General features: G+C 42.7%; 1 protein-coding gene across 4 annotated transcripts in view; it reads left to right on the forward strand.

Moving 5' to 3' along the window:
• Positions 1-27,127, forward strand: part of tnpo1 (transportin 1) — a 60,292-nt gene that overhangs the window by 2,669 nt on the left and 30,496 nt on the right. For all 4 annotated transcript variants that reach the window (XM_055935875.1, XM_055935874.1, XM_055935872.1 and 1 more), the window contains 3 exons: positions 4,431-4,580; positions 11,036-11,142; positions 26,578-26,711. In XM_055935875.1, the coding sequence (XP_055791850.1) occupies positions 4,431-4,580; positions 11,036-11,142; positions 26,578-26,711 (391 nt within the window). The remainder of the gene's footprint in view (positions 1-4,430; positions 4,581-11,035; positions 11,143-26,577; positions 26,712-27,127) is intronic.

Below are 27,127 nucleotides of genomic sequence, written 5' to 3' on the forward strand. Positions count from 1 at the left end.
TTTGCGACGGGTATACAGAGATTACCAAAATTAAGAGCATTGTATTTGGTACAAATCATTCCCTATGTTCGTCACCTCAGCTGAATCTGGTAATGAATGGTGTGGCTGTTGAACAAGTTGAGGAGACTAAATGACTTTGTGTTACCTTAGATTGTGAACTGCCATGGTAAAAACATAAAGATTAAATGGTTGTAAAGACGGATAGAGATGCTCTGCTTTTTTGACACCACACTCCAAAAAGCAGGTCTTGCAGGCTCTAGTTTTATCTTGATTATTGTCCAGTCATATGGTCAAGTACTGCGAAGAAAGACCTACTTACGCTGCAGCTGGCCCAGAACAGAGCGGCACGTCTTGCTCTTAATTGTAATCAGAGGGCTAATATTAATACTATGCATGCAAGTCACTCTTAGCGAAGAGTTGAGGGAAGACTGACTGCGTCACTTTTTTGTCGTACTTTTTACCCCAATTTCGTGATATCCATTTGGTAGTTAGTCTTGTCCAATCGCTGCAACTCCCGTATGGACTCGGGAGGGGCGACGGTCGAGAGCCATGCGTCCTCCGAAACACGACCCTTCAGAGCCGCATTGCTTCTTGACACACTGCTCGCTTAACCCGGAAGCCAGCCGCACCAATGTGTCGGCGGAAACACCATACAACTGGTGACATGAGTCAGCGTGCATGCGTCCAGCCCACCTCAAGGAGTTGCAAGAGAGCTATGGGACAAAGAAATCCCGGATGGCCAAACCCTCCCCACTGCGGTGCAGTGACTTAGACCGCTGCGCCACTCGGGAGGTGCGTCACTTGTTTTTGTAAGAAACATTGTGTTGTTAACTCCAAATTGTTTGCATTGTCAACTTACACACACACACTTACCCCACCAGACATGGCACCAGGGGTCTTTTCCCCAGGTCCAGTACAGTATTATACAGTCATGAGTGTATGTGTGTATGTACTGACATGTATACTGAACAAACAAAAATATAAATGTAACGTGCAACAATTTCATAGATTTTAAATCGGTTACAGGAAATGAGTCAATTGAAATAAATCAATTATGCCCTAATCTATGGATTTCACATGACTAGGCAGGGTCGCAGCCATGGGTGTGCTTGGGAGAGCATAGGCCCACCCACTTAGGAGCCAGGCCCAGCCAATCAGAATGGGGTTTTCCCCACAAAAGGGCTTCATTTTAGACCGAAATACTCCTCAGACCCCACCCTTTCCGCTGACGATCCCCGCAGGTAAATAAGCCGGATGTGGAGGTCCTGGGCTGGCGTGGTTACACGTAGACTGGTTGGATTTACTGCCAAATTCTCTAAAATTACATGGTTGTGAAATGAACATGAAATTCTCTGGCAACAGTTCTGTTGGACGTTCCTGCAGTCAGCATGCCAATTGCACGATCCCTCTACTTGAGACATCTGTGGCATTGTGTTGTGCGACAACTGCCTTTTATTGTCACCAGCACAAGGTGCACCTGTGTAATGATCATGTTGTTTAATCAGTTTCTTGATATGCCCCACCTGTCAGGTGGATGGATTATATTGGCAAAGGAGAAATGCTCACTAACAGGGATGTAAACACATTTGTGCACAAAATTTGAGAGAAATAAGCTTTTTATGCGACTGGAATCTTTTCTGGGATCTTTTATTTCAGCTCATGGAAAATGGGACCAACACTTTACATGTTGTGTTTTTATATTTTTGTTCAGTATATGTGTAACTGATCGGCACTCACACATGTTAATGATTTTAAATGTATGTATTTTGTCTGTAATGTTGTGTCAGACCCTTGTAAGACTAGCTGTTGCCATTGGCGTTGGCTAATGGGGATCTTAATAAATCAAATCGAATGTCTTGTCACTGATGTGGCACCACACCACTAGAATATGGGTCACTCAAATTTTAAAACTAATCTCCGGCCGGGCACAACTCAACTCCTGACCTGCTTGTGTACAGTAGAATAGATGACCCAACGGTTTAGGCTGATGAGCCATTGCCTTTTGAGGATGGCATTTGTTATACTGCTCTGGGTTGAGAGATGCAGCGGTAATCAAATTTGAGTGTACTTTTAATCAGAACAGAGGTAGACATGGGATCAAACAGCCATGAAGGAGAATTATCAGACAGTGAAATACCAATGGGTAATGCCCATTCAGTAGTATTAAGGGAAACTTGTTCCTTGCTGAAAAGACCTTTTGAGAAAACAGAAATCATGACTGAGGCTATGACTTTGATTGTAGGTCTATTGTAGTTATGCTACGCCAAGCTGAGCATCACAGTGCTCGGGGAATGAGTCAAAGGAAATTAACTTTTGAATCAGGGAAGGCAGTGATTTGCCATTGGCTGATTTTCTGTTGCTATCCAGCTTTTCTAATACCTTCTCAGCCTTTTGCTGAGGTGACGCTTTGGTTTTCTTCAGCATCAACAAGAATCTGGCTACAGGCTTCCCTTATTTTGGTTTAGCTGGTTGAGTGCCCCATGTAGAGAGGGTATGACATGTTTTTGTTTGTATGTTTGGGTTTTCTAGTAGTTTTGCAATCTGAGACATGGCTATACAGCAACCCCTTGCTCACTAGTTTTTTAGCCTTCGTCTGTAGTGTACTTAATAGTGTATTCAAACTCCCTTCTACAATGAACAAATATAAACGCAACATGCAATACTTTCAAAGATTTGACTGAGTTACAGTTCATATAAGGAAATCAGTCAATTGAAATACATCCGTTAGACCCTAACCTCTGGATTTCACATGACTGAGAATATAGATATGCGTCTGTTGGTCACAGATACCTGAAAGGTAGGGGCGTTGATCAGAAAACCAGTCCGTATCTGGTGTGGTCACAATTTGCCTTATGAAGCGCATCACATCTCAGTGGGTGACATGTCTGGTGAGTATGCAGGCCATGGAAGAACTGGGACATTTTCAGCTTCCAGGATTTATGTATAGGTCCTTGTGACATGAGGCCATGCATCATGCTGAAACATGAGGTGATGGTGGTGGATGAATGGCACAACAGTGGGCCTCAGCATCTCGTCACGGTATCTGTGCCTTCAAATTGCCATCAATAAAATGCAATTGTGTTTGTTGTCCGTAGCTTATGTCTGTCTATCCCATAACCCCACCGCCACAATAGGGCACTCTGTTCACAACATTGATATCAGCAAACCGCTCGGCCATACTGCCATCTGCCTGAAACAGTTGAAAACGGGTTTCATCCGTGAAGAGCACACTTCTCCAGAGTGCCAGTGGCCATCGACAGTTAGCATTTGCCTACTGAAGTCGGTTACAATGCCAAGCTCCGGTCAGGTCAAGACCCTGGTGAGAACGATGAGCACGCAGACAAGCTTCCCTGAGACGGTTTCGGACACTGTGCAGAAATTATTTTGTTGTGCAAACCCACAGTTTCATCAGCTGCCTGGGTGGGTGGTCTCATGATCTCGCAGGTGAAGAAGCCAGATGTGTAGGTCCTGGGCTGGCATGGTTACATGTGGTCTGTGGTTGTGAGGCTGTTTGGCCGTACTGCCAAATTCTCTCAAACGACTTTGGAGGCCGCTTATGGTGGCGAAATGAACATTCAATTCTTTGGCAACTGCTCTGGTGGACAATTATGCAGTCAGCATGCCAATTGCACTGTCCCTCAACTTGAGACATCTGTGGCATATTGTTGTGACAAAACTGCACATTTTATTGTCACCAGCACAAGGTGCACCTCTAATGATCATGCTGTTTAATCGGCTTCTTGATATGCTACACCTGTCAGGTGGATGGATTATCTTGGCAAAGGAGAAATGCTTACTAACAAGGATGTAAACACATTTTAGAGAAATAAGCTTTTTGTGCATATGGAATATTTCTTGGATGTTTTTATTTCAGCTCATGAAACATGGGACCAACACTTTTACATGTTGTGTTTTTTTATATTTTTGTTTAGTCTATTTAGACGCTAAACAAATGCATCATGTAAGTTAGGACAAGTTGTGTTAATTCTATTAAAACAACATTTTGTAGAAAAATTAGAATGGTGTTAATTTGGAAAAATCTTCATTGAATGTTTAGTCCTAATTCAATTTATGCATTTTGGCTCATAGACTAATTGTACATTGACTTAAATGGTGGATAGGCTTTCATTGGAAAAACAGCCATTTCAAAATAATGGCACTTCCTGGATGGATTTCTCAGGTTTTCGCCTGCCATTTCAGTTCTGTTATACTCACCAACATTACTTTAACAGTTTTAGAAACGTTGGAGTGTTTTCTATCCAAATCTACTAATTATATGCATATCCTAGCTTCTGGGCCTGAGTAGCAGGCAGTTTACTTTGGCATGCTTTTTATCCGGAGGTGAAAATAGTGCCCTCTACCCTAGTGAGGTTAATAGAAAATGAAATTGACCCCTAAATTGACTGCCCCTACTCCCCCCTTCTCTCCAGATGAGCCGACCCGGTCTCTGAGTGGTCTGATCCTGAAGAACAATGTGAAGGCCCACTACCAGAACTTCCCAAATGGAGTGTCTGACTTCATCAAGAGCGAGTGTCTGCAGAACATCGGAGACTCCTCACCCCTCATACGGGCCACTGTGGGTAAGTGTCATAGCCTGCATTTGTAACAGAGAATGTTGTCCTCATTGAATTATAGTGCTCTCCTCTAAGTGGTCACGTCCATGCTGGACAATTTGATCACTATAATCAAATACACTGTAAGCAGTGTAATAAACGTTGATTAAGAAGGAGCAGGGATCATCAACTAGATTCAGTCGGGGGCTGATTTTTTATAATTTTTTTCTTGAGTAGATAGTCGGTGGGGCGGAACATCATTACAAATAATTTGTAGACTGCAAATTGAAAGCAAGATGCCCAAATGGATATATTTGACTAAATCATAATGTCAAACCTTGCTTACATTTGTATAAGATCGCATGGCTTTCTGTTATGCGTGGGAATACTTGAACAGATTTCCAAAATTAAAATCACTCTGAACTGATTTCCTGGCGTTTTTACAGTCTCATGTCCAACAATAAATAAAACAAAAATAATATACAGTTGAAGTCGGAAGTTTACATACACCTTAGCCAAATACATTTAAACTCAGTTTTTCACAATTCCTGACATTTAATCCTAGTAAATATTCCCTGACTTAGGTCAGTTAGGATCACAACTTTATTTTAAGAATGTGAAATGTCAGAATAATAGTAGAGATAATGATTTATTTCAGCTTTTATTTCTTTCATCACACTCCCAGTGGGTCAGAAGTTTACAAACACTCAATTAGTATTTGCTAGCATTGCCTTTAAATTGCTTAACTTGGGTCAAATGTTTTGGCTAGCCTTCCACAAGTTTCCCACAATAAGTTGGGTGAATTTTGGCCCATTCCTTCTGACAGAGCTGGTGTAACTGAGTTAGGTTTGTAGGCCTTGCTCGCACATGCTTTTTCATTTCTGCCCACAAATTTTCTATGGGATTTAAGTCAGGGCTTTGTCATGGCCACTCCAATACCTTGACTTTGTTGTCCTTAAGACATTTTCTCACACCTTTGGAAGAATGCTTGGAGTCATTGTCCATTTGGAAGACCCATTTGCATCCAAGCTTTAACTTCCTGACTGATGTCTTGAGATGTTGCTTCAATATATCATATATATATATATATATATATATATATATACACAATTTTCCACCCTCATGATGCCATCTATTTTGTGAAGTGCACCAGGCCCTCCTGCAGCAAACCACCCCCACAACATGATCCTGCCACCCCCGGGCTTCACGATTGGGATGGTGTTCTTCGGCTTGTAAGCCTCCCCCTTTTTCCTCCAAACATAATAATTGTCATTATGGCCAAACAGTTCTATTTTTGTTTCATCAGACCAGAGGACATTTCTCCAAAAAGTACGATCTTTGTCCCCATGTGCAGTCACATACCGTAGTCTGGCTTTTTTATGGCGGTTTTGGAGCAGTGGCTTCTTCCTTGCTGATCGGCCTTTCAGTTTATGTTGATTATAGGACTTGTTTTACTGTGGATATAGATACTTTTGTACCTGTTCCCTCCAGCATCTTCACAAGGTCCCATTGCTGCTGTTCTGGGATTGATTTGCACTTTTCACACCAAAGTACGTTCATCTCTAGGACACAGAACGCGTCTCCTTCCTGAGCGGTATGACGGCAGCGTGGTGCCCTGTTTATACTTGCAAACTATTGTTTGTACAAATGAACGTGGTACCTTCAGGCGTTTGGAAATTGGTCCCAAGGATCAACCAGACTTGTGGAGGTCTACAATTTTATGAATGAGGTCTTGGCTGATTTCTTTTGATTTTCCCATGTTGTCAAGCAAAGAGGCACTGAGTTTGAAGGTAGGCCTTGAAATGCATCCACAGGTACACCTCCAATTGACTCAAATTATGTCAATTAGCCTATCAGGAGCTTCTAAAGCCATGACACCATTTTCTGGAATTTTCCAAGCTGTTTAAAGGCACAGTCAACTTAGTGTATGTAAACTTCTCACCCACTGTAATTGTGATACAGTGGAATAATCTGTCTGTAAACAATTGTTGGAAAAATTACTTGTGTCATGCACAAAGTAGATGTCCTAGCCGACTTACCAAAACTATAGTTTGTTAACAAGACATTTGTGGAATGGTTTGAAAACGAGAATTAATGACTCCAACCTAAGTGTATGTAAACTTCTGACTTCAACTGTATGCTGAGCACTTGTTGACTGCCTTTACTTCACTCCGTGGTCCAACTTATCCCAAACCATCTCAATTGGGTTGAGGTCGGGTGATTGTGGAGGCCAGGTCAACTGATACAGCACTCCATCACTCTCTTTCTTGGTCAAATAACCCTTACACAGCCTGGAGGTGTGTTGGGTCATTGTCCTGTTGAAACAAATGATTGTCCCACTAAGCGCAAACCAGATGGGATGGTGTATCCCTGCAGAATGCATTGGTAGCCATGCTGGTTAAGTGTGCCTTGAATTCTAAATGTGTCACCAGCAGAGTATCATCACACCACCACCTCCGTGCTTCACGGTGGGAACCACACATGCAGAGATCATCCGTTCACCTACTCTGCGTCTCACAAAGACACGGCGATTGGAACCAAAAATCTCAAATTTGGACTCATCAGACCAAAGAACATATTTCCACCGGTTTAATGTCCATTGCTCATGTTTCTTGGCCCAGGCAAGTCTCTTCTTCTTATTGGTGTACTTTAATAGTGCTTTCTTTGCAGCAATTACACCATGAAGGCCTGATTCACGCAGTCTCCTCTGAACAGGTCATGTTGATGTGTCTGTTACTTGAACCCTGTGAAGCATTTTCTGAGGCTGGTAAATCTGATTAACTTCTCCTCTGCAGCAGTGGTAAATCTGGGTTTTCCTTTCCTGTGGCGGTACTCATGAGAGGCAGTTTCATCATAGTGCTTGATGGTTTTCCTGTATTGACTGACCTTCATGTCTTAAAGTAATGGACTGTCATTTCTCTTTGCTTTTTTGAGCTGCTCTTGCCATAATATGGACTTGGTCTTTTACCAAATAGGAATATCTTCTGTATACCACCCCTGCCTTGTCACAACACAACTGATTTGGCTCAAACGCATTAAGTAGCAAAGAAATTCCACATATTAACTTTTAACCAGGCACACCTGTTAATTGAAATGCATTCCAGGTGACTACCTCATGAAGCTGGTTGAGAGAATGCCAAGAGTGCAATGTTGCCATCAAGGCAAAAGGTGGCTACTTTGAAGATTCTACAATATATTTTGATTTGTTTAACACTTTTTTTGGTTACTACATGATTCCATATGTGTTATTTCATAGTTTTGATGTCTTCACTATTATTCTACAATGTAGAAAATAGTAACATTTTAAAGAAACCCTTGAATGAGTAGGTATGTCCAAACTTTTTACTGGTACTGTGTGTGTGTGTATTTATTTATATATATTTCTTAATAAATGCACACACTCACTGAGTGTACCAAATATTAGGAATACCTTCCTCAAATTTAGTTTCACCCCCCACTCCTTTTGCCCTCAGAATAGCCTCAATTCGTTGGGGTATTGACTCTACATGCTTTCGAAAGCATTCCACAGGGAAGTTGGCCCGTGTTGACTACAATGCTTCCCATGGTTGTCAAGTTTGCTGGATGACCATTGGCTGGTGCAAAATTCTTGATACACACGAAACTGTTGAGCGTGAAAACCCCAGCAGCTTTGCAGTTCTTGACACAAACCGGTGCACATGGCACCTACGACCGTACCCTGTTCAAAGGCACTTCAATCTTTTCTTGCCCATTCAACCTTTTGAATGGCACACGTACACATTCCATGTCCCTTAATCAACGCTGATTTGAAATGGATTTAACAAATGACCTCAATAAGGGATCATAGCTTTCATCTGGATTCACCTGGCCAGTCTGTCATGGAAAGAGCAGGTGTTCTTAATGTTTTGTACACTCTGTGACTGTCAATACCATTGTACCCATAGTGCAGAAAAATTACTTAAGGATGGACAGCTCCAGATCTGAATGGCAGTAGTGTTTAAGCTTTTGTTCCAGCCCAGCTCATACCTGATTACAAAACCCTTCACACACTCCTTCTCTTCAGTGACTGAAACAGATCAAAGCAGGAGAATGGTGTTCCAGGCAATGTTCCCTCTAATACTTTTAGGCATTGAGCAATTTTTTGGTCTGCTGATCGCTAACTTGAACCTTGTGTAATTTCTGTGTAACTTCCGGTGTGTGTTTACTGTGAACCCTCAAGGCTGTACCCGCTTTAATATACTGTTTTAACAGTGGCCAAATAGGCTACTGTGGCTATTTGATCATAATGTAGGCCTACCAGAGTGCCCTACAATCAAAAACAATGGAGAAAAGGCATACCGTAACAGCTGTTTCCATGTCAAAATGTTATCATTCCGTCTACAGTAGCAGCCAATGTAGGCCTACATTCCATGAGACCTTTTGAAAAAACAAACAAAAAAACATCATGCAGGGCGTAACATGAACTTGTTTAGCCACTTGTCCTTCAGACAAGGAGGCAACTGAACATTTTGTTGTGATGCAAGAAAACACTTTACACAATAAAATACATTATTATTCCAATACCATTTATTACAGAGAATCAGACAGATTATGCTACCAGTTGCCTATTGGCTACATGGCTTATTCAAGCCTGTCTCAAAATACAACACCGCCCCTTTTTTAAGACAAAAAAAAAAAAAGCTTTTCAAAGATGGCTAGGAATGTTGACGTTTTGTGCTCCCACAATGCCGACTACAAATGAGTTATTAGCCCAGTTCTAGCTCACTAACTAGCTAAGAATGTGAACAAATGTGCGCACGTGGCTATATACAGCTCTCGCTTTGAGCTCGAAACAAGCGCATAATAATTGCGACCGCTCATGCTGTAAAACAGTCCAGTTCAAAGTAAATGGCACAAATCCATATATGGCAATGTTCTATTTGCATATAGGTCTACTGCAGCTCTGATTGGTTATGGCGCACCGGTCTGTGTAGAGTACAGGCCTAAGTCATGCCTGTCAATGCAATAGAATCCTAGTCCGATTTGCGCTCTGCCTATAAAAAATAAAAAAAAGCAATCTCTTGCGTAGTTGGTGTGAGCCAGGTAACCTGTTCAAAGCCAGTGGTGGAAAAAGTAGCCAACTGTCATAGTAAAAGTAAAGATGCCTTAATAGAAAATGACTCAAGTAAAAGTCACCCAGTCATATAGTACTTGAGTAAAAATCTGAAAGTGTTTGGTTTTGAATATACTTAAGTATCGAAAGTAAAATATTAAGCAAACCAGATGGCACCATTACATTTTTTTATAATTTTTTTGATTTACGGAAAGCCAGGTGCACACTTTTTGATAATTGACATCATTTCCAAACGAAGCATGCGGGATCAGAGGCAGTAGGGGTGACCAGGGATCAGAGGCAGTAGGGGTGACCAGGGATCAGAGGCAGTAGGGGTGACCAGGGATCAGAGGCAGTAGGGGTGACCAGGGATCAGAGGCAGTAGGGGTGACCAGGGATCAGAGGCAGTAGGGGTGACCAGGGATCAGAGGCAGTAGGGGTGACCAGGGATCAGAGGCAGTAGGGGCGACCAGGGATGTTCTGTTGATAAGTGCGTGAATTGGATAATTTTATCGTCCTGCTACATTTTGAATGCTTAGCAAGTACTTTTGGGTGTCAAGGAGAATGTATGGAGTAAAAAGTACATTATTTTCCTTTAGGAATGTAGTAAAGTAAAAGTTATCAAAAATGTAAATAGTAAAGTACAGATACCCTTAAAAAAAACAGACTTAAGTAAAAATTCTTTAAAGTACAACAATCTAGCATTGGCTAGATTATGCACGTGAAGTAATGAGTAGGATTCTCTGTAATGAGTAGGATTCTCCCATGCAAAAGTGATTGCTTTTAAAAAACGCTTTATCTGCCTTCCCAATTTAAAACTACTTTGAAAATTGTAACATATTTTATGGAAAATATATGTTTTATGTTTCTGGACGCTGTACCATGCTGCTTTATTGCCGACATGACCAAGCGGCATCGATTATTGTTTGATTTGAGAAAGGCACTCCTCCCTCACCGCTTTTGCCTGTTCACGTCACAGGCCATAGACTGGTACTCCGCGGCTCAGGGTAATATAACTCCGTTCGTCTCACTGGTGTCTGGCTGCATGGTTATTTCTGAAGGTTTGATTAGCCAGCTGGCTCGTTGAGATAGCCAATGGTGTTTGCATGGTGCCTCCTTATCAGAGTCAGCAGGCAAGCAGCAGACTGTGCCGGGGCTCGGTTGCCATGGTTACCAAACATCTGACAGAAATGAACAAACAGGAGTGTGTAAATCACCTATTATAAACTGATTCAAAGTGCAGGATATTGGCTCTGCCAATCCTGATGGTGATCATGGTGATTGTTATAAGGGAGGGTTGTGGAGTTGCTTCGAGGAGACCTGTCTCATCTGTCTCTCTGTCTCTCTGTCTCTTTCTCTCTGTCTCTTTCTCTCTGTCTCTTTCTCTCTGTCTCTCTCTCTCTCGACCCAGGTATCCTCATCACTACCATCGCCTCCAAAGGGGAGCTGCAGAACTGGCCTGAGCTGCTGCCCAAACTCTGCCTTCTGCTGGACTCTGAGGACTACAACACCTGTGAGGTGAGGGACGAGACTAGGACAGGGTCTGGGCTGCCAGGTCTGTGAGCTGAGCCATATGTCTATCACTACTGCGAGGTGACGGCATAGGTTAACACAGTACTGGGCTGCCGATGTTTTCTGTACTGTCATACGCTAAATATTGTGAGGAGGAGACTAGATAAGGATACAACTGGACTACACTGCTATGTCTGGGAGCTCAGGTTTATAATTGTACTGTCTCATGACTGCTACTGAGGTGAGTTTGGTTTTAGGATGGAGGTTGGTTTGAGAGTTGTTGTCTCGTCGCTGTAATCTGTGGATTAATCCGAGATGATCTATGTTTGAATGAGTGATCTGGTTGTCTTGTCCTTTTTTCACATTCAATACCAGAAACAAGCAGAAAATATGTAGGTGTCTGTTAGTGTTCCTGTGCACTTTTCTGGGGAGGGGGAGGGGGTCAAATAAAGCAGCATCAGCTGAGCCGGTCAGCAGGACTCCATCCAGAAGGCAAATACTCACAGCTGGATAGGAACTAACCCAAAACTGCAGCTTATTCAACATGAAATCACTTATATTATCCCTCTCCCTCTTTCTCTCTCTCTCTGCCTATCTTTCATACCAGTGAATATAATCTGACCTCATTTCTTGACTGGCTCTCGCCATGCCCAAGAATACCGTCTTTGGTTATGAGTTGAGAGCAAGCCAACAACATCAAAGTGGTGGTGCTAAGTTAAGCTATTTTGGGGTGGGGGGGAGGGGGGAATATTCTTAGCACTTAATCACATTCGGTGCCAATGTTGGGTGGCTGCCCTACTATTAGTGTTACTAACACAACTATTAGAATGGCTGATTATTGCAAGAAGAGTTAGTGAGGTTAAAAAGATGGATACAATGCTTCTGTACTTTTAGACTTCCAGTCATTGTGCTAAAGCTAGTTAGCATTGGCTCTTGAAACTAACACTAACTTCCTTCATAAAAAAACGGTATCCATTTTTTTGTCAGAATCTCACAGTATCCCTCCTGGTTGACACAGCAGATCTGTGGTTAGTCAATCGATCAGTCAGATTTGTGATCTTCATTCATTTGATGTTTCATCATGCCATGTTTGGGGGACATTTTAAGACTAAAGCCCTATGCTATGTATGTGATTTGAAAAGGTAGAGAGGTAACGGAACTTTGGTCAACTCTGAGTTCAACTCTGAATAACTGGTACCATGAAAGTGGCTCACCTTTTCGTCAGGTAAATGTATATGGCAACGAATCCTTCAGAACTAACCTACTCCCGGGCAGGCTAACTCCATTTATCCTGAATGTAGTGCAGGGCTCAACAATAACACTTGTCCGGGACAAGTAAAATAAAATAAAAATCACAATCAAGCAATTACTCCGCTATGAATTGGATCAGTGAGGCCAACATTGGAATAATATTCTGACCGAATGTTCCTATACATTGCATTCGGAAAGTATTCAGAACCTTTGATTTTTTTTCTCCCACATTTTGTTACATCCAGAGGTTCGATTGGGTTCAAGTCCGGGCTCTGGCAGGGCCACTTAAGGACAGACACTTGTCCTGAAGCCACTTCAGCGTTGTCTTGGCTGTGTGCTTAGTGTCATTGTCCTGAGTGATCTGGAGCAGGTTTTCATCGAGGATCAATCTGTACCTTTATTCTCTGCTCTTCTCCCCCAATTGCTCAGTTTGGCCGGGCAGCCATCTCTAGGAAGAGTCTTGGTGGTTCCAAACTTTTTCCATTTAAGGATGGAGGCCACTGTGTTCTTGGGGACCTTCAATGCTTCAAAAAATATTTTGGTACTCTTCCCCAGATCTGTGCCTCGACACAATCCTGTCTTGGAGCTCTATGAACAATTCCTTCAACCTCATGGCTTGGTTTTTGCTCTGACATGCACTGTCAACTGTGGGACCTTATATGGACAGGTGTTCCTTTCCAAATCATGTCCAATCAATTGAATCTACAATCAAGTTGTAGAAACATCTCAAGGATGATCAATGGAAGCAGGATGCACCTGAGCTCAATTTCGAGTCTCATAGCAAAGGGTCTGAATACTTATGTAAATGAGGTATTTAATTTATTATTATTTATCAACATTTGCAAAATTGTCTAAACCTGTTTTCACTTTGTTTTTATGGGGTATTGTGTGTAGAGTGAGGAACAACAAAATATAAAGTGTTGGTTTCATGAGCTGAAATAAAACATCCCATGAATTCTCCATACGCACATAAAGCTTATTTCTCTAAAATATTGTGCATACATTTGTTTACATCCCTGTTAGTGAGCATTTCTCATTTGCCAAGATAATCCATCCACCTGACAGGGGTGGCATATCAAGAAGCTGATTAAACAGCATAAGCATTACACAGGTGCACCTTGTGCTGGGGACAAAAGGCCACTCGAATGTGCTGTTTTGTCACACAACACAATGTAACAGATGTCAAGTTTTGAGCGAGCGTGCAATTGGCATGCTGACTGCAGGAATATTCACCAAAGCTGTTGCTAGAGAATTTAATGTTAGTTTCTCTACCATAAGCCGCCTCCAACAATTTGAGAGAATTTGGCATCACAACCGCAGCCCATGTGTAACCACGCCAGCCCAGGACCTCCACATCCGGCTTCTTTACCTGCGGGATCGTCTGAGACCAGCCAAGTAATAAAATTAAGACGGTACTTCAACAAGCTTATTTCATACGATTGCCTGCTGAATTTGCAAGGTAACTTTTCTTTCCTTTTGACTTCGGCACATAACGTGGCACTGACTCGCCCACGGATTGATGTTTCAGCATTATCAGTGAACAGTTCAACGTTTTGACTAGCCACGTGTGACATGCATCTGCAGTTACAAGCCTGCTAGAGTTGGCTGCAGGCGGGCGAGAAATCTCCACCGTCGTAGTACGGATGAAGCCTGAGCTGGAATCTGAAGCTACAAAACCCTGAAGATATTGCTTAAATTGTAGTATACCCCTCAGGTGTTACTCCATCTGCTGGTGGTCAGCCAGTCCCCTCTCACAGCTCCTCTCTGACACACCTTTAGTTATGGGTGTGTCCTGAGTTATAGCCTTCTCTCTGCAGTGTGTGTGTGTGTGTGTGGCTATGCTGTGCTCATAGATATTCAAGTCAGGTAAAGGGTATGGAGAGGGTTATAAAAATTCACTAAATGCATTTGATGATCAAACTACGAAGGAATGACTGGAGTGTGTTTGCATGGAGGCTAGCTTATTTTAAATACCAATTTGATTGGGGCGTCATACTTTGCATCAAGCCTGGCGCTGCGTGCTGCTGATGCAGAGTTGCATCGTGGGAAAGCACTCCCTTGCAACAGCCCCAAAAATAGCCTGGCTGTACCAGGATGCTTTGCGGTGGCCCCTGGCGGCTTGCCAGCAGCAGTAAATATAAAGCGGCACACTCGCGCCTCACAAATGAGCTGATTTGAGGGTGACACACACACACAGAGTTCTTCATATACACTAGTGATGGGGGGGAATTGACGCAGTTAAATGTCATTATATTATATTGATGCTTTGACTCACTATCGAGTTGTAATAAAAATAAAAAATAAATATATATATATATCTAAATGTTGTGTTCGCAAGCACTAGTCTGCTGTACCTGTGCCAACTCCACTATTTTTAATCAAATAGCTTGTTCTCAATCTTCTTTTTTTTAAATAGTGAGTCAACATGTTTTCAGCACTTATTTTCTCTTGTCTCTGCAGCAGACACATAGTGAGCAATATATTTGGAACATCAAATTGCAATAAATACGCAATATCAACTCGCAATACATATAGAAAAACATGAGAATCCAATATATCGTATCGGCACCTAAGTATCGTGATATCATCCCTGGCAATTTCCAGCCCTAATATACACACTGGACAGCAGCCTCCATACAGATGTGTGGCTGGGGATCACTGTGTTCTGAAGGACACACACACACAGAGAGAGGCAGACACGACACACACAGACAGGTGAGCTCACACCCCTACGTGCATTCACTTACAGTAAAGCCCAGACATACCCTCTCATTTTCTTCTTACTCACTTGTGTGTAGTGTTGATTGGACTCAGACAGCAAATGACCTTTGTACTTCAGAATGACCTAATCTTGGCTTGATGACAGATTGGTGTCTCCACTTCCTTTTAACATCTCTTTGAACCTGTGTGTGTGTGTGTGTCAATGGCTCATTCAGATCTACACAAGCTGCATGCCATTGATAATTTACCATGGAAGCATGGATCACTCTTATAGTCTAACACTTAAATATGCCCCAGTGCTATCTTCAACGGGACACAATCTGGACTCATCAAAGGGAATCCAAGTAAAGCCGACGGGAGATCGAGTTGACCCGTACGCCTGGGCCTGGCAGACAGCCCAAAGGACAGCCTGCACAATGGTTCTCACTATTGCCACAGGGTTGTTCCTCCAACACCGAGCTGGTTCAGAAGCAGAGATTTAGCTCAGTTATTCTCTGCGGTGGAGCTGGAGTGAGCTGTGATTTTGTTTTGGTAATACTCTTCAGGCAGACGGGCGGGTACTCCCAGGGTTTGGTGTACCCGGCCAGAGGAATCTCATCAGTCGGTTTAGAAGCGTCGCCTTGAGATCTGCGTAGCCTAGTTCTGCTGTTTTTTTTAATTTGCTGAAAGAGTAGTTGCATCTCATCAGCGAATATAAATAGTATGCGTGTAGCGTATTAGGCCTACTGTTAATATGTCAGTGATTGATGTTATTCAGAGCATATGGATGAGCCTCAGCCGGGTCATGTTACAGACAGCCGTTGGACTTGTAAATTCTAGCTGACTGGTACATTTGTGTGTGTGTGTCTGTAAAAAAAAAAAAAAAAAAAAGGCATTCCACTGACTGAGCTCGTTGGCAGTGGTCCTAACAGCTCTGCGTGGTACAGGGCTCTGGGTAGCATATTACGTGATGGGAGTTGACGACCTCGAAGTCTACTGGGCCTCACAGGCAGTGCTATTGGCACTGGGTGGCGTGGCTCTGGTTTTGGCTATGAGCAGTGTGTCTTTTTATGTGTTTATACATAAATATGATCCTTTAGCGGCTAGCCTATTACTAGATTATCCACATCACACACGGATGTTTTGAGCTGCGCGTGTTACAATCCGCATCGCACGCAGACTATATTTCTGTTGACATCTGCAGTGCTCTCAAAGACACAATCTTGAGTTTCTGTGCTGCAGTCTCATTGTCTGTGTTTATCCCTCCTGCTCTCCCAAGTATTAGATGAATCTCAGTCCCTCTGTCTGCACTGATATCCCTGTGAGCTGAGTAGACTCTACCGCAGTATGGAATGCTAACTAGGTTTGGCAATTTTCCGATTGCATCGTCTATCGACGATGTTTGACAGCCATCGTCGATGGTGACAACATCGTGATGTCACGTGATTGTTTTAGCTTTTTTGAACTTGACTGTACCACTAGGAGTTTGGCAGTGAGCACACAGCAGGGCAATATGCCAAATGGTCTTTTCCCTAAATGCCATAGCCTTCATTTTCTTTCTTTTAACCTTTAATTTTTTTTTTATCAGGGAGTCATACTGAGACCAAGGTCTCTTTTACAGATGAGCCCTGAGTTACAGAAAATGCACACATCCAAATGTAAATACAAAACGAAAGCAGTTTACAATTGGCTCATTCATCCCACTCCTCTCCCCTGTAACTATTCCCCAGGTCATTGCTGCAAATGAGAACGTGTTCTCAGTCAACTTACCTGGTAAAATAACGGTAAAATAAATAAATAAATAAATAAATAAAAGCAGAAAGGAAAAACACTGTCATAAACAAGTTCGTTAGTAATAAGGTCCTCAATCAGCTTTCTGAATTGGCCTAGAGGCACCAAAACATCACATTAAGAACATTTTGAAGATTGTTCCAAAAATAAAAATAAGTCACTACGACCGCGGTCCACGTCCGAACCTGTTCTGTCTCTTGTCACAGCAGTCTGAGGGGCCCTTAATACGCCTCTCTCTACCCCTCTCCCCCTCTCTCCTATTTCCCCTTGTTCCTGTTCTCCTCTGTCACCCCTTTCCCCCTCTTCCCCTTTCGCCCCTCGCTCTATAAAAAGACCAGAGCAGGTATGTGTGTGGGATGTCACCTCATGCGTATAGAATATTGGCTGATTGCTTCATTTAGTTTTTGCTGGAGAGCAGTTTTTACTGTGGTGATTAACGGGCGGTTGGAAGGTGCTGGTGTGTGTTCCTGTCGAACTGACCGAACAACCAAGCGCTTGTTCATTCAGACACTGTACATTGTACTGTATACTCTACCATGTTGTCTGAACATAGCTTTCTAACAGAGGATAAAGGAGTAATAACATTTATTTTTGTTTTTATATAATCCCCTTCTCTCTCCTCTCAACAGGCTCCGATTCTTTTGCTTAGTTGTAATTCTTGCACATTTCCACAGCAAGGCTCTTAGTCTTACAAGGACTGTCCAGGTTCATTGGAATGTGATCTTAGTCTGACCGCCCTCCCGCTTTATCTGCTGCTTGCACACACACACACACACACACACACACACACACACACACACACACACACACATACACACATACCTGTCCCAGTCATCAAAAGCTGCAAAAAATATGTTTGTGCAAAAATAAATGAATTAATGAATGCTAGCTAAGTTTTTCCTGGTTGGACCTTCATTTACAATTAATCCAATTTCAGTTTGTGCGGTGGTTGTTTATATTTCTGTAACTTTGTAGCAAGTATGTTCTGCATGGTGTAGTGCTTTAGAACGGTTAAAAAGGTGCCTATTGTTGGAACTGCTTTGGAGGTGTCCTATCTTTTCCAACTGTCCCGTGCATTGTCTCACGTCGGATGTCGTCACTCCTACGCGCTGCTCGTCCCTCAACCAATCTGTCTTTTAGGACTTGGAATTCATAAAACGCCAAACGCTAGTTCCTAATTCTGAAAATCGCTCCGCTCTCGCCCTTAGTAGCTATGACGCACCGGCGTAAAACCATGCTCGATCAGCGGAGCAAGCTGGTTTGAATGTCCAGACGGTAGCTAGTTTGCCAGCTTGTTGATGAAGTTGTACGGCACCATGGGACTGTTCTCAGAAATTGCCATGTATTTGACACTGACAGAAGCTGGGACTGTGACTCGCTACTTTGTAACAGTTGGCCACCGTGATAAGGTTGCAGAAAAGTCAGCTGTGTTGAAATCATGAAACATCTTTTGTGCATTAGCTACAACTTCTGCGCTAGCTAGCTAGAGGGAGCTTTCAGCATTGCGAGTGTGAACTGGTGTTGCTGGTATCCCTCCCTTTTCGTTTCATGGATTGATTTGAGACTGGTTCAGCCAGCAAGCAGATACTAGCTAGTTTTCTCGCACATTTCGAATTTCATAACTGATTTTGTACCACCCCAAAACACCTTAGCTAAATGTAGAGTTAGGTAGTGAAGACTTGCTCGTGCAGAAAAACTTAAATATTAGCTACAGGTTTAAAGTTTTTGGTTAAGATGAACTCAGACTCTTTTGGGGATGAAAGAGGATTCAGTGGGCGACAGTAATCTTGGTAACCTTTTCGAATGTTAGGACTAGGGATGTACATTTTGTTTTAACGTTTAAAGTGCCATTTTAAAAAAAATACAAAAAATACAAAAAGTTAAATGACGAGTTCACAGTTCAGAAGTGGTTCTATGTATGACCGCTAGGGGGCAATGCAGTTCAATCTACCGCGGTCCTGGCTACTACCTACCGGTCGTCACCAGTTGCCACAAAGTCATAAAGCCTGTTTTTTTTTTTAACTAGGCAAGTCCATTAAGAACAAATTCTCATTTACAATGACGGCCTAAGAACAGTAGGTTAATTGCCTTGTTCAGGGGCAGAACGACAGATTTTTACCTTGTCAGCTCTGGTATTCGATCTAGAAACGTTTCGGTTACTGGCTCAACGCTCTAACCACTAGGCTACCTTCCGCCCCAATCACGGCCAGATGTGATACAGCCTGGAATCGAACCAGGGACTGTAGTGACACCTCTTGCACTGCAGTGTCTTAGACCGCTGCACCACTCGGGAGCCTGTGTATTTCTATATTTTCTATTCTTAACCCTTGTGTAGTCTTAACATTCTGTATACTCTCCTTGTTCTAAGGGTAAAAAATTACCCGCCTTCACTAAACCCATAAAATAAAGCAGCTTAATTGAATGTTAAACCCCAAATCTGTTTTGCATGAAGAAACAACCTGTCATTCATCAGACTTTGAATATCTGGGTTTTCCCTCTTCACAATGCAGAAAGACTGCATTTAATCAGTGGACACCACTCGTTTTTATGACAACACACCTGTCATAATTTTTTTATTTTTTTTACTTAAGTACAGGTTTATTATTATTGCTAAAGGTACTGCATAGGTGTAAAAAAAAAAAGCTCTTTAGCAAGAGAGCACTTCTATAGCCTGAGAAAGTAGCAGAAATGTGCAGAAAGTAGTTTTGAATGCATTTTATTGAAGGGAAATGATAAGTCTTGAACTTTTTTGGCAACATTGTGATATATTCTTATATACTGTACAATAAGGAATTCAACTACAAAATACTTTATACCCACAAGGTGTATAAATAAATATGATAATAGATACAAAACAAAAACGTGAACATAAATCAATCAACTCGATTTAGCACATGTAGGACAGTATGCAAGTGTGTGTGCATGGACTTTGCAGATGTATTTCTCACATGTGCAGCACATAGTATTTGTTTTACAGTCCTTCTTTGGGGGGCAGAATATCATCACCTCTTGCCTGCTGCAGCCTCAGGTGGATCAGGACAAGATTCAACCCCCTGAACAGCTTTCACAAGTGCTGCAGAGGCTGCTGTGCGGGGGAGGCGCTCCCTTCTTTGAATGTGTGGGGTTACAAGTGCCTTTCCCAGCTGCTCCAGGAACACCCTCTTGTTCCGCTTATCAGGCATCCAGGTAGGGTTGATCTTGTTCCATATCACAAAGGCATTGTATGAGGACACATCAATGATGTTATGGAAGATGACCAGTGGCCAGCGGGCAGTCAGTCATCCTCCTGCAGCTGTAAGTTACAATCACCTTGTCCAGGTTGTCCACGCATCCTTTGTTGTGATTGTAGTCCAGGATGATGGCTGTCTTCCTGTCCTCACGATCACTGATCTCAGCCGTTTTGTGCAGTGTGCTCTGGAGGACCACATTCTTGTTCCTCTTTGGGAGGTCAGAAACTAGAGTGGGGGTGAAGGCCAACTTTGATGAGAAGGCCTCTCTCCCTCTTGTTGCGAGGACTGCAGGGGGGACCTCAGGCTTGTTCTTTCTAACTGTGCTAACCATGGTAGTCTTCCTCTTCAGGAGCTGCTGGCTGAGTTCATAAGAGGTGAAGAATTTGTTACATGGGACATTGTGCCCCCTCAGTCCATCTGTCACATCAAGCACAACCCACATCCCCTGGTTCTTCTCCGGGCCTCCACTGCTCGGCTTCCCTGTGTAGACTTGCATCTTCCAAGCATAGCTGGATTGTGCGTCACAGGCCACCCATATCTTGATACCATACTTTGCTGGGCATATACTACCGGAAAGGACAGCAACCTTTTGACAAAAGAGATTACTATCAGTAATTAGTATCAGTGTCACAGGAAACAATCACAAATCAATGATATTACAGGAATACATAATACAATTAACAGTGAAAATCACTTACGTTACAGATATGAAAATAAAAATGTACCTCTGAATGGAACCAGTTGCTCATCCACTGTTACTTCAGGCCCAGGGTTGTAGAGGTGCGGCAGACGCTCCACCCACTTCTCCCAGACCTCTCTTATGGCCGTCAGTTTGTCTCTTACACGTCTTGCAGGTCTTGACTCACTGTTATCAAATCGTAGCATTCTTGAGAACGTGTGAAAGACTGTGGCATCGTGGCACGGAAAATCGCCCTTCCACTCTCTGCAACCCAGAGACTACATGTAGCCTCGCCTCAGGACCTATACACACCCGCTAAGATTAGTAGCCCTATGCAGTTCAATCTCATCCATCCTTTTCCAGTTGTCTCCGTATAATTTGTCATTTCCAGGATGATTTTTCCCGATGGCTTTTGTGATGAACATGTAGAATGTTGAGGCGATGTCCTGGACATGGGCAACTGCATGTCTTGTGGGCCCTGGGGTCATCCTTATGACATTTTGTGCTGCCATCCTGCCCTGGTTGTCATATGGTGACAAGGACCATGTTATTTTGCTGGTCTTTCAGCTTGGGGTATTTCTTCTTCATCTGAAGATGATGCATTGTGCTCTGGGTTGTATTCTTCCCCATTCTTCTTCTTCAGATACCACCTCCTCCTCCTAAACCATTGTTCTCGTGTTTCTCCTGGACATCTTAATAAATCCGGTCTATGACCTGTTGGGCACTGAAAAGTGCACTCATGGCTTCAGCAAAGAGAGAACTGGGGGGACTGTCATCTGCAGCACCTTTATAACCTCTGACTGCATTCCCCGTTAGTAAACAACGCTTTCAAGAAATGTTTATTTTGCCTGAAACTTTGTTTATTTTGTCAAATAGTTTTTATTTTGTCTGTGAACTTGAGTCGTCTGGGGGTCGCTGAGGGGAAGTGCTGCACATGCACAAGAGTTTTAGTTTTGTCTGAGTCCAATCAGTAGCACACAATCTAAATGTCTCATTGTGCGTTTGTGTCTCTGTGGTGTGTAAATGATTTTAGAACTGCCGGGTCAAAGATGACGCTAAGACAATCTTTGTACCCTGGTGGTGTACAGCTTTCATGGAAATATGAACCAAGGCGATGTTTCACTTTTTCTAATGTTGGGGTCACACTAGGAAAAGTCAAGTTGAAAAATATCATCTAGGTGGTTTTTTCTGCTGTTAAACATAGTGGCGGTCATTTTTTTTTTACCCTTAAGATAACACAAGGGTTAAAATGTGATTTAAAAAAAAAAAAAACTAACCCTAATCACACTGCTAACCTTATGCCTAACCCTAACCTTAAATTAATAAATGTTTATGATATAGCCCACCCCCAAAACAATTCGGACTGTGGAAACCTTACCAGACGGCACACACCGTACTGCTGTCCCACACCCACTCAGTGCGGTGATATTAATGCCATTGTAGGTTCTCTGTTGTGTGCCTCTACTCCACGTTCTCAGTTGCCAGTACCTACTTCATGTTCCACTTCTCATCAATGTGATTGCTCGTTGCAGTGATCTATGACAGCGTATTCATAGACGTCTAACATTTTATTTTTTCAAAACCTTTTATTTAATTAACTAGGCAAGTCGGTTAACAATAAATTCTTATTTACAATGACGGCCTACCCTGGCCAAACCATAACCCGCACGACGCTGGGCCAATTGTGCGCCGCGCTATGGGACTCCCAATCACGGCCGGTTGTGATACAGTCTGGAATCGAACCGGAGTCTCTAGTGACACCTCTAGCACTGAGATGCAGTGCCTTAGACTGCTGTGCTATTCGGGAGCCCTGTCTCAATATTTAGCAAGGCTAGTTTCTAGATATGCCATTAGGGTATTAAAGCCGACATCCTCACATTGGCTGCATATCAACTGCAATCATTTATGTAATCGGCGCTGGGATTTGTCTCACTCCGTTCCTTATCGCACTTCTGGCAGCAACGGGTTGTCATCCCTTTCAGCATTGCACCTGTACTGCCACTGTAGCTCAATTCCACTTCGCGACGTTTGCATTTCATCACCCTCTCGTGTAACTTCTCAAAGTAGCGTATTGCCATACAGGACTGTCTCACTCTCTGCCATTTTTCTTACAGATGACGACGTGCGGCGCGCTTTCTATACGTGGCAAATGAATTGAAAGATGCATATCTCCTGCTAAAGTTACAGCATTTATTATTTTTCCCTTGATGATGATGATGATCGGGGCCTGTTAGTGGTCGTTTTGTGATAACATAAAATCACAGTGCAGTTAACGATCCCCATGTCGTTTAAACGTTCACACCCCTAGTTAGGGCAACATATTGTAGCAGTATGAGGAAACGGCTTCCTCAATAGAAATCTCCGATTTACATTTGTAGACGATGTCATGGCGACGTCGGCTAGTGTAAACGCCTTCACACTGCTTGCTTAGCGAGTACCCCCTCGTTTCGGCCCGTACCTGGAGCAAACTCGGGTCCTCCGCTTCACAAACACACGTGGCCACCCTCCTCAAGCGTCTTAGCCGATCGTGCCACCGCAAAAGCTAGATAATGAGGCGACGCAAGCAGGACGTTTTTACGGCTGAGGAGCACACGTCACAAATCCCTATGTGCTACACTTGCTAAGCTCATGTTCAGAAGCACGTCATCGGGTCTATAGGTTTAGAAACTGGCCAAACTTATTTTTAGCAATCCCATGAGTGTTTGCAAGTTCAGTCAGATCATATCAGACAGATCAGCAGTGTCTGGTTTGAGAAAGTGCTGTCCCGTGTATCTACAGTAAATATAATGTCCGTTCTAGAATGTCTTTCTAGCCAATCAGCAATGAATTTGAACAATTAAACAATAAGGCCTGAGAAGGTGTGGTGTATATGGCAAATATACCACAGCTAAGGGTTGTTCTTATGGACAACGCAACGCGGAGTGCCTGGATACACAGTCTCCATCCTAATAGGCTGCATCCACTTCCTTGTAAGCTAGATCATTGCTGACTTTGGTTGGACCGGCTGTCTCTCATACAGACAGAAACCTTATCTTTTTTTTAACCACATCGTCTCGGTCTCAGTCTCTACGCTGACTGGTTGGAAGGAAAGAGCGCCCGCCCTGGAAATGGTTACCTAGGAAACGGCCCTCAGACAGCACCGCTGCCACGGCCGCCGTGGTCTTTGTTGCATTCCTCTCCGTGTGTGTAATGTATGACTGACGGCATATTGAATTTGTCTGCCACTGCCATCAATCCCATAATATATTTTTCCCTGGGCTGCGTTATCATTATTTACAGGCAGAACTGCAAATCATCAGCTGCATTCAAACATGATGCAGGCTTACGTCGTCAATGTCCTCGTTAGATTTAGACAATGGCGCTTTTCAAGGGGCTTGTGCTTATTTGTGTATACATTGCCTTCAGAAAGTATGCATAACCCTTGACTTATTCCACGTTTTGTTGCTATAGCCTGAATTCAAAATGTATTTAAAAAAAACTCACCCATCGACACACATTGCCCTACAATGACAGTGAAAGCATGTTTTTAGAAATGTTAGCAAATGTATTGAAAATGAAATCCAGAAATATCCCATTTACATAAGTATTCAGACCCCTAAGTCAATACTTTTCACAGCGATTACAGCTGTGAGTCTTTCAGGATAAGTCTCTAAGAGCTTTGCACACCAGATTTGTGCAATATGTGCATATCTTTTTTTAAATCTTCAAACTCTGTCAAATTGGTTGTTGATCATTGCTAGACAACCATTTTCAGGTCTTGCTATGGATTTTCATGTAGATTTAAGTCAACTGTAACTCGGCCACTCAGGAACATTCACAGTTTTCTTGGTAAGCATCTCCAGTGTAGATTTGGCCTGCTGAAAGGTGAATTCATAGCCCAGTGTCTGGTGGAAAGCAGACACAGGTTTTCCTCTAGGGTTTTGCCTGTGCTTAGCTCCATTCCGTTTCTTTTTTATCCTGAAAAACTCCCCAGTCCTTAACGATTACAAGTTTACCCATAGCATGATGCAGCCACCCCTATGTTTGAAAATATTTAAGAGTGGTACTCAGTAATGTGTTGTATTGGATTTGCCCCAAACATAATACTTTGTATTCAGGACAAAAAATGTATTGCTTAGCCACATTTTTTGCAGTATTACTTTAGTGCCTTGTTGCAAACAGGATGCATGTTTTGGAATATTTGTATTTTGTACAGGCTTCCTTTTCACTCTGTCAATTAGGTTAGTATTGTGGAGTAACTACAATGTTGTTGATCCATCCTCAGTTTTCTCCTATCACGGCAATTCAACTCTTTAACTGTTTTAAAGTCCCCATTGGCCTCATGGTGAAGTCACTGAGCGGTTTCCTTCCTCACAGGCAACTGAGTTAGGAAGGAAACCTGTATATTTGTAGTGTAATTTAATAACTTCACCATGCTCAAAGGGATATTCAATATCCCTTTTTTTTATACCAATCTACCAGTAGGTGCCCTTCTTTGCAAGGCATTGGAAAACTCTCTGGTCTTTGTGGTTAAATCTGTTTGAAATGCACTGCTCGACTGAGGGACCTTAGAGATAATTGTATGTGTGGGGTACACAGATAAGGTAGTCATTCAAAAAATAATGACACTATTATTGCATGCAGAGTCCATGCAGCTTATGTGATTTAAGAAAATGTGTACTCCTGAAATGGTTTAGGCTTGCCATAACAAAGGGGTTGAATACTTACTCAAGACATTTCAGCTTTACATTTGTTATTAATTTGTAAACATTTTGAAAACCACAATTCCTCTTTGACATGATGGGGTATTGTGTGTAGGCCAGTGTCAACACTAAATGTAATCCATTTTAAATTCACGCTGTAACGCAACAAAATGTGGGAAAAGTCTAGGGGTGTGAAATACTTTCTGAAGGCACTGTATATAATGGACCGCTGTGATGTTTGCTAGTTGTGGGCTCAAGGGCATTGAGTGACAGCGGTTGGGAGAAACGAATCCATATTTTAAGTGTGTAAATGAACACACTCCTGTAGAGTAGTCAAGCGTAGTGCATAGACACGTGCTCGTATGGCTCTCATTGATACACTATGTATACAATAGAATGTGGACACCCCTTCAAATGATTGAATTCGGCTATTTCAGACACGCCCGTTGCTGACAGGTGTCGGCAACGAACTGTTCGTCGGGAGCTTCTTGCGATGGGTTTCCATGGCTGTTATAGCAGCAAAGGGGGGGGGGGGGGCGGCAACTCCATATTAATTCCCATGATTTTGGAATGAGATGTTTGACAAGCAGGTGTCCACATACTTTTGGTAGTGTAAATCTCGCTGCTCTGCCAAGTGGACACCTGCTGGACTCCGTTTAGTGTGTGTGTGTGCTCACTGCTAGTGCGTGTCATACTTGGCATGACGGAAGCGCTGTTGACTTTTATGGTGAAAACTTTCTTTACTTTAGTCGTTATAGAGTGACTACAGTACACACTGACTGCCTCTCACATGACTAGGCCTGTACTGTAGCTGTTTTTATGTTTAACCGTCAAATTCATCAATACCTCCTGCTGTTCATTTCCTAATTGGCTAGCCGGGTCCGGTTTATGTGTTTATCCTTGTGCTGACGTTAGATATAGTACTTGTCCTTTTTTGACTCAGGATTGATGGAGTATGACATGTTTACTGTCCATATGGCGTCTGCTCCATCTCCTGTCTTTGAGGCGACTGTCTGACCCTGAAACATATTGGTTAACCCTTCACCTCCTCCATTTTCATCTCTCTATCCCTTCCTCCTCTCTCTCTCTCCACCCCCTTATCTTTTAGGGGGCGTTTGGAGCTCTTCAAAAAATCTGCGAGGACTCCGCAGAGGTCTTGGACAGTGACATGTTGGACCGTCCGCTCAATGTCATGATCCCAAAGTTTCTGCAGTTCTTTAAGCACAGCAGCCCCAAGATCAGGTACTGGCCATCTCTCCTGCTCCCCCTGCTCCCTGCCTCGTCTCTCCCTCAGTCCTCACTCCTTGGCCAATGAGGTTCCTTAACAGCCCTTACCGCCTGATCAGGCACTCAAATTAAACCAAATATATTTATAAAGCCTTTTTTTTTTTTTTACAACGGCCGTTGTCACAATGTGTAGGGTGTGTGCACTAATATGAAAAGTGTATAATAAAATGTGAAAATATTACATGTCATGTCTCAAAATGACCTCCTATATTGTTTTATGTCCTGGATTTTATGAAGAAAGATGACTAGTTCAACTATGCAATTTAGTTAGCCTCAGTTCGTGTACAGCATCCAGCCTAGCTGACTATTATATAGTCAGGCCTCCATTGATTTAGTTTCCCTAATTTTGTCCATCCTACAAGGGTAAAAAC

The sequence above is a fragment of the Salvelinus fontinalis genome, chromosome 10 (assembly GCF_029448725.1).
Source record: "Salvelinus fontinalis isolate EN_2023a chromosome 10, ASM2944872v1, whole genome shotgun sequence".
Classification (NCBI taxonomy): Eukaryota; Metazoa; Chordata; class Actinopteri; order Salmoniformes; family Salmonidae; genus Salvelinus; species Salvelinus fontinalis.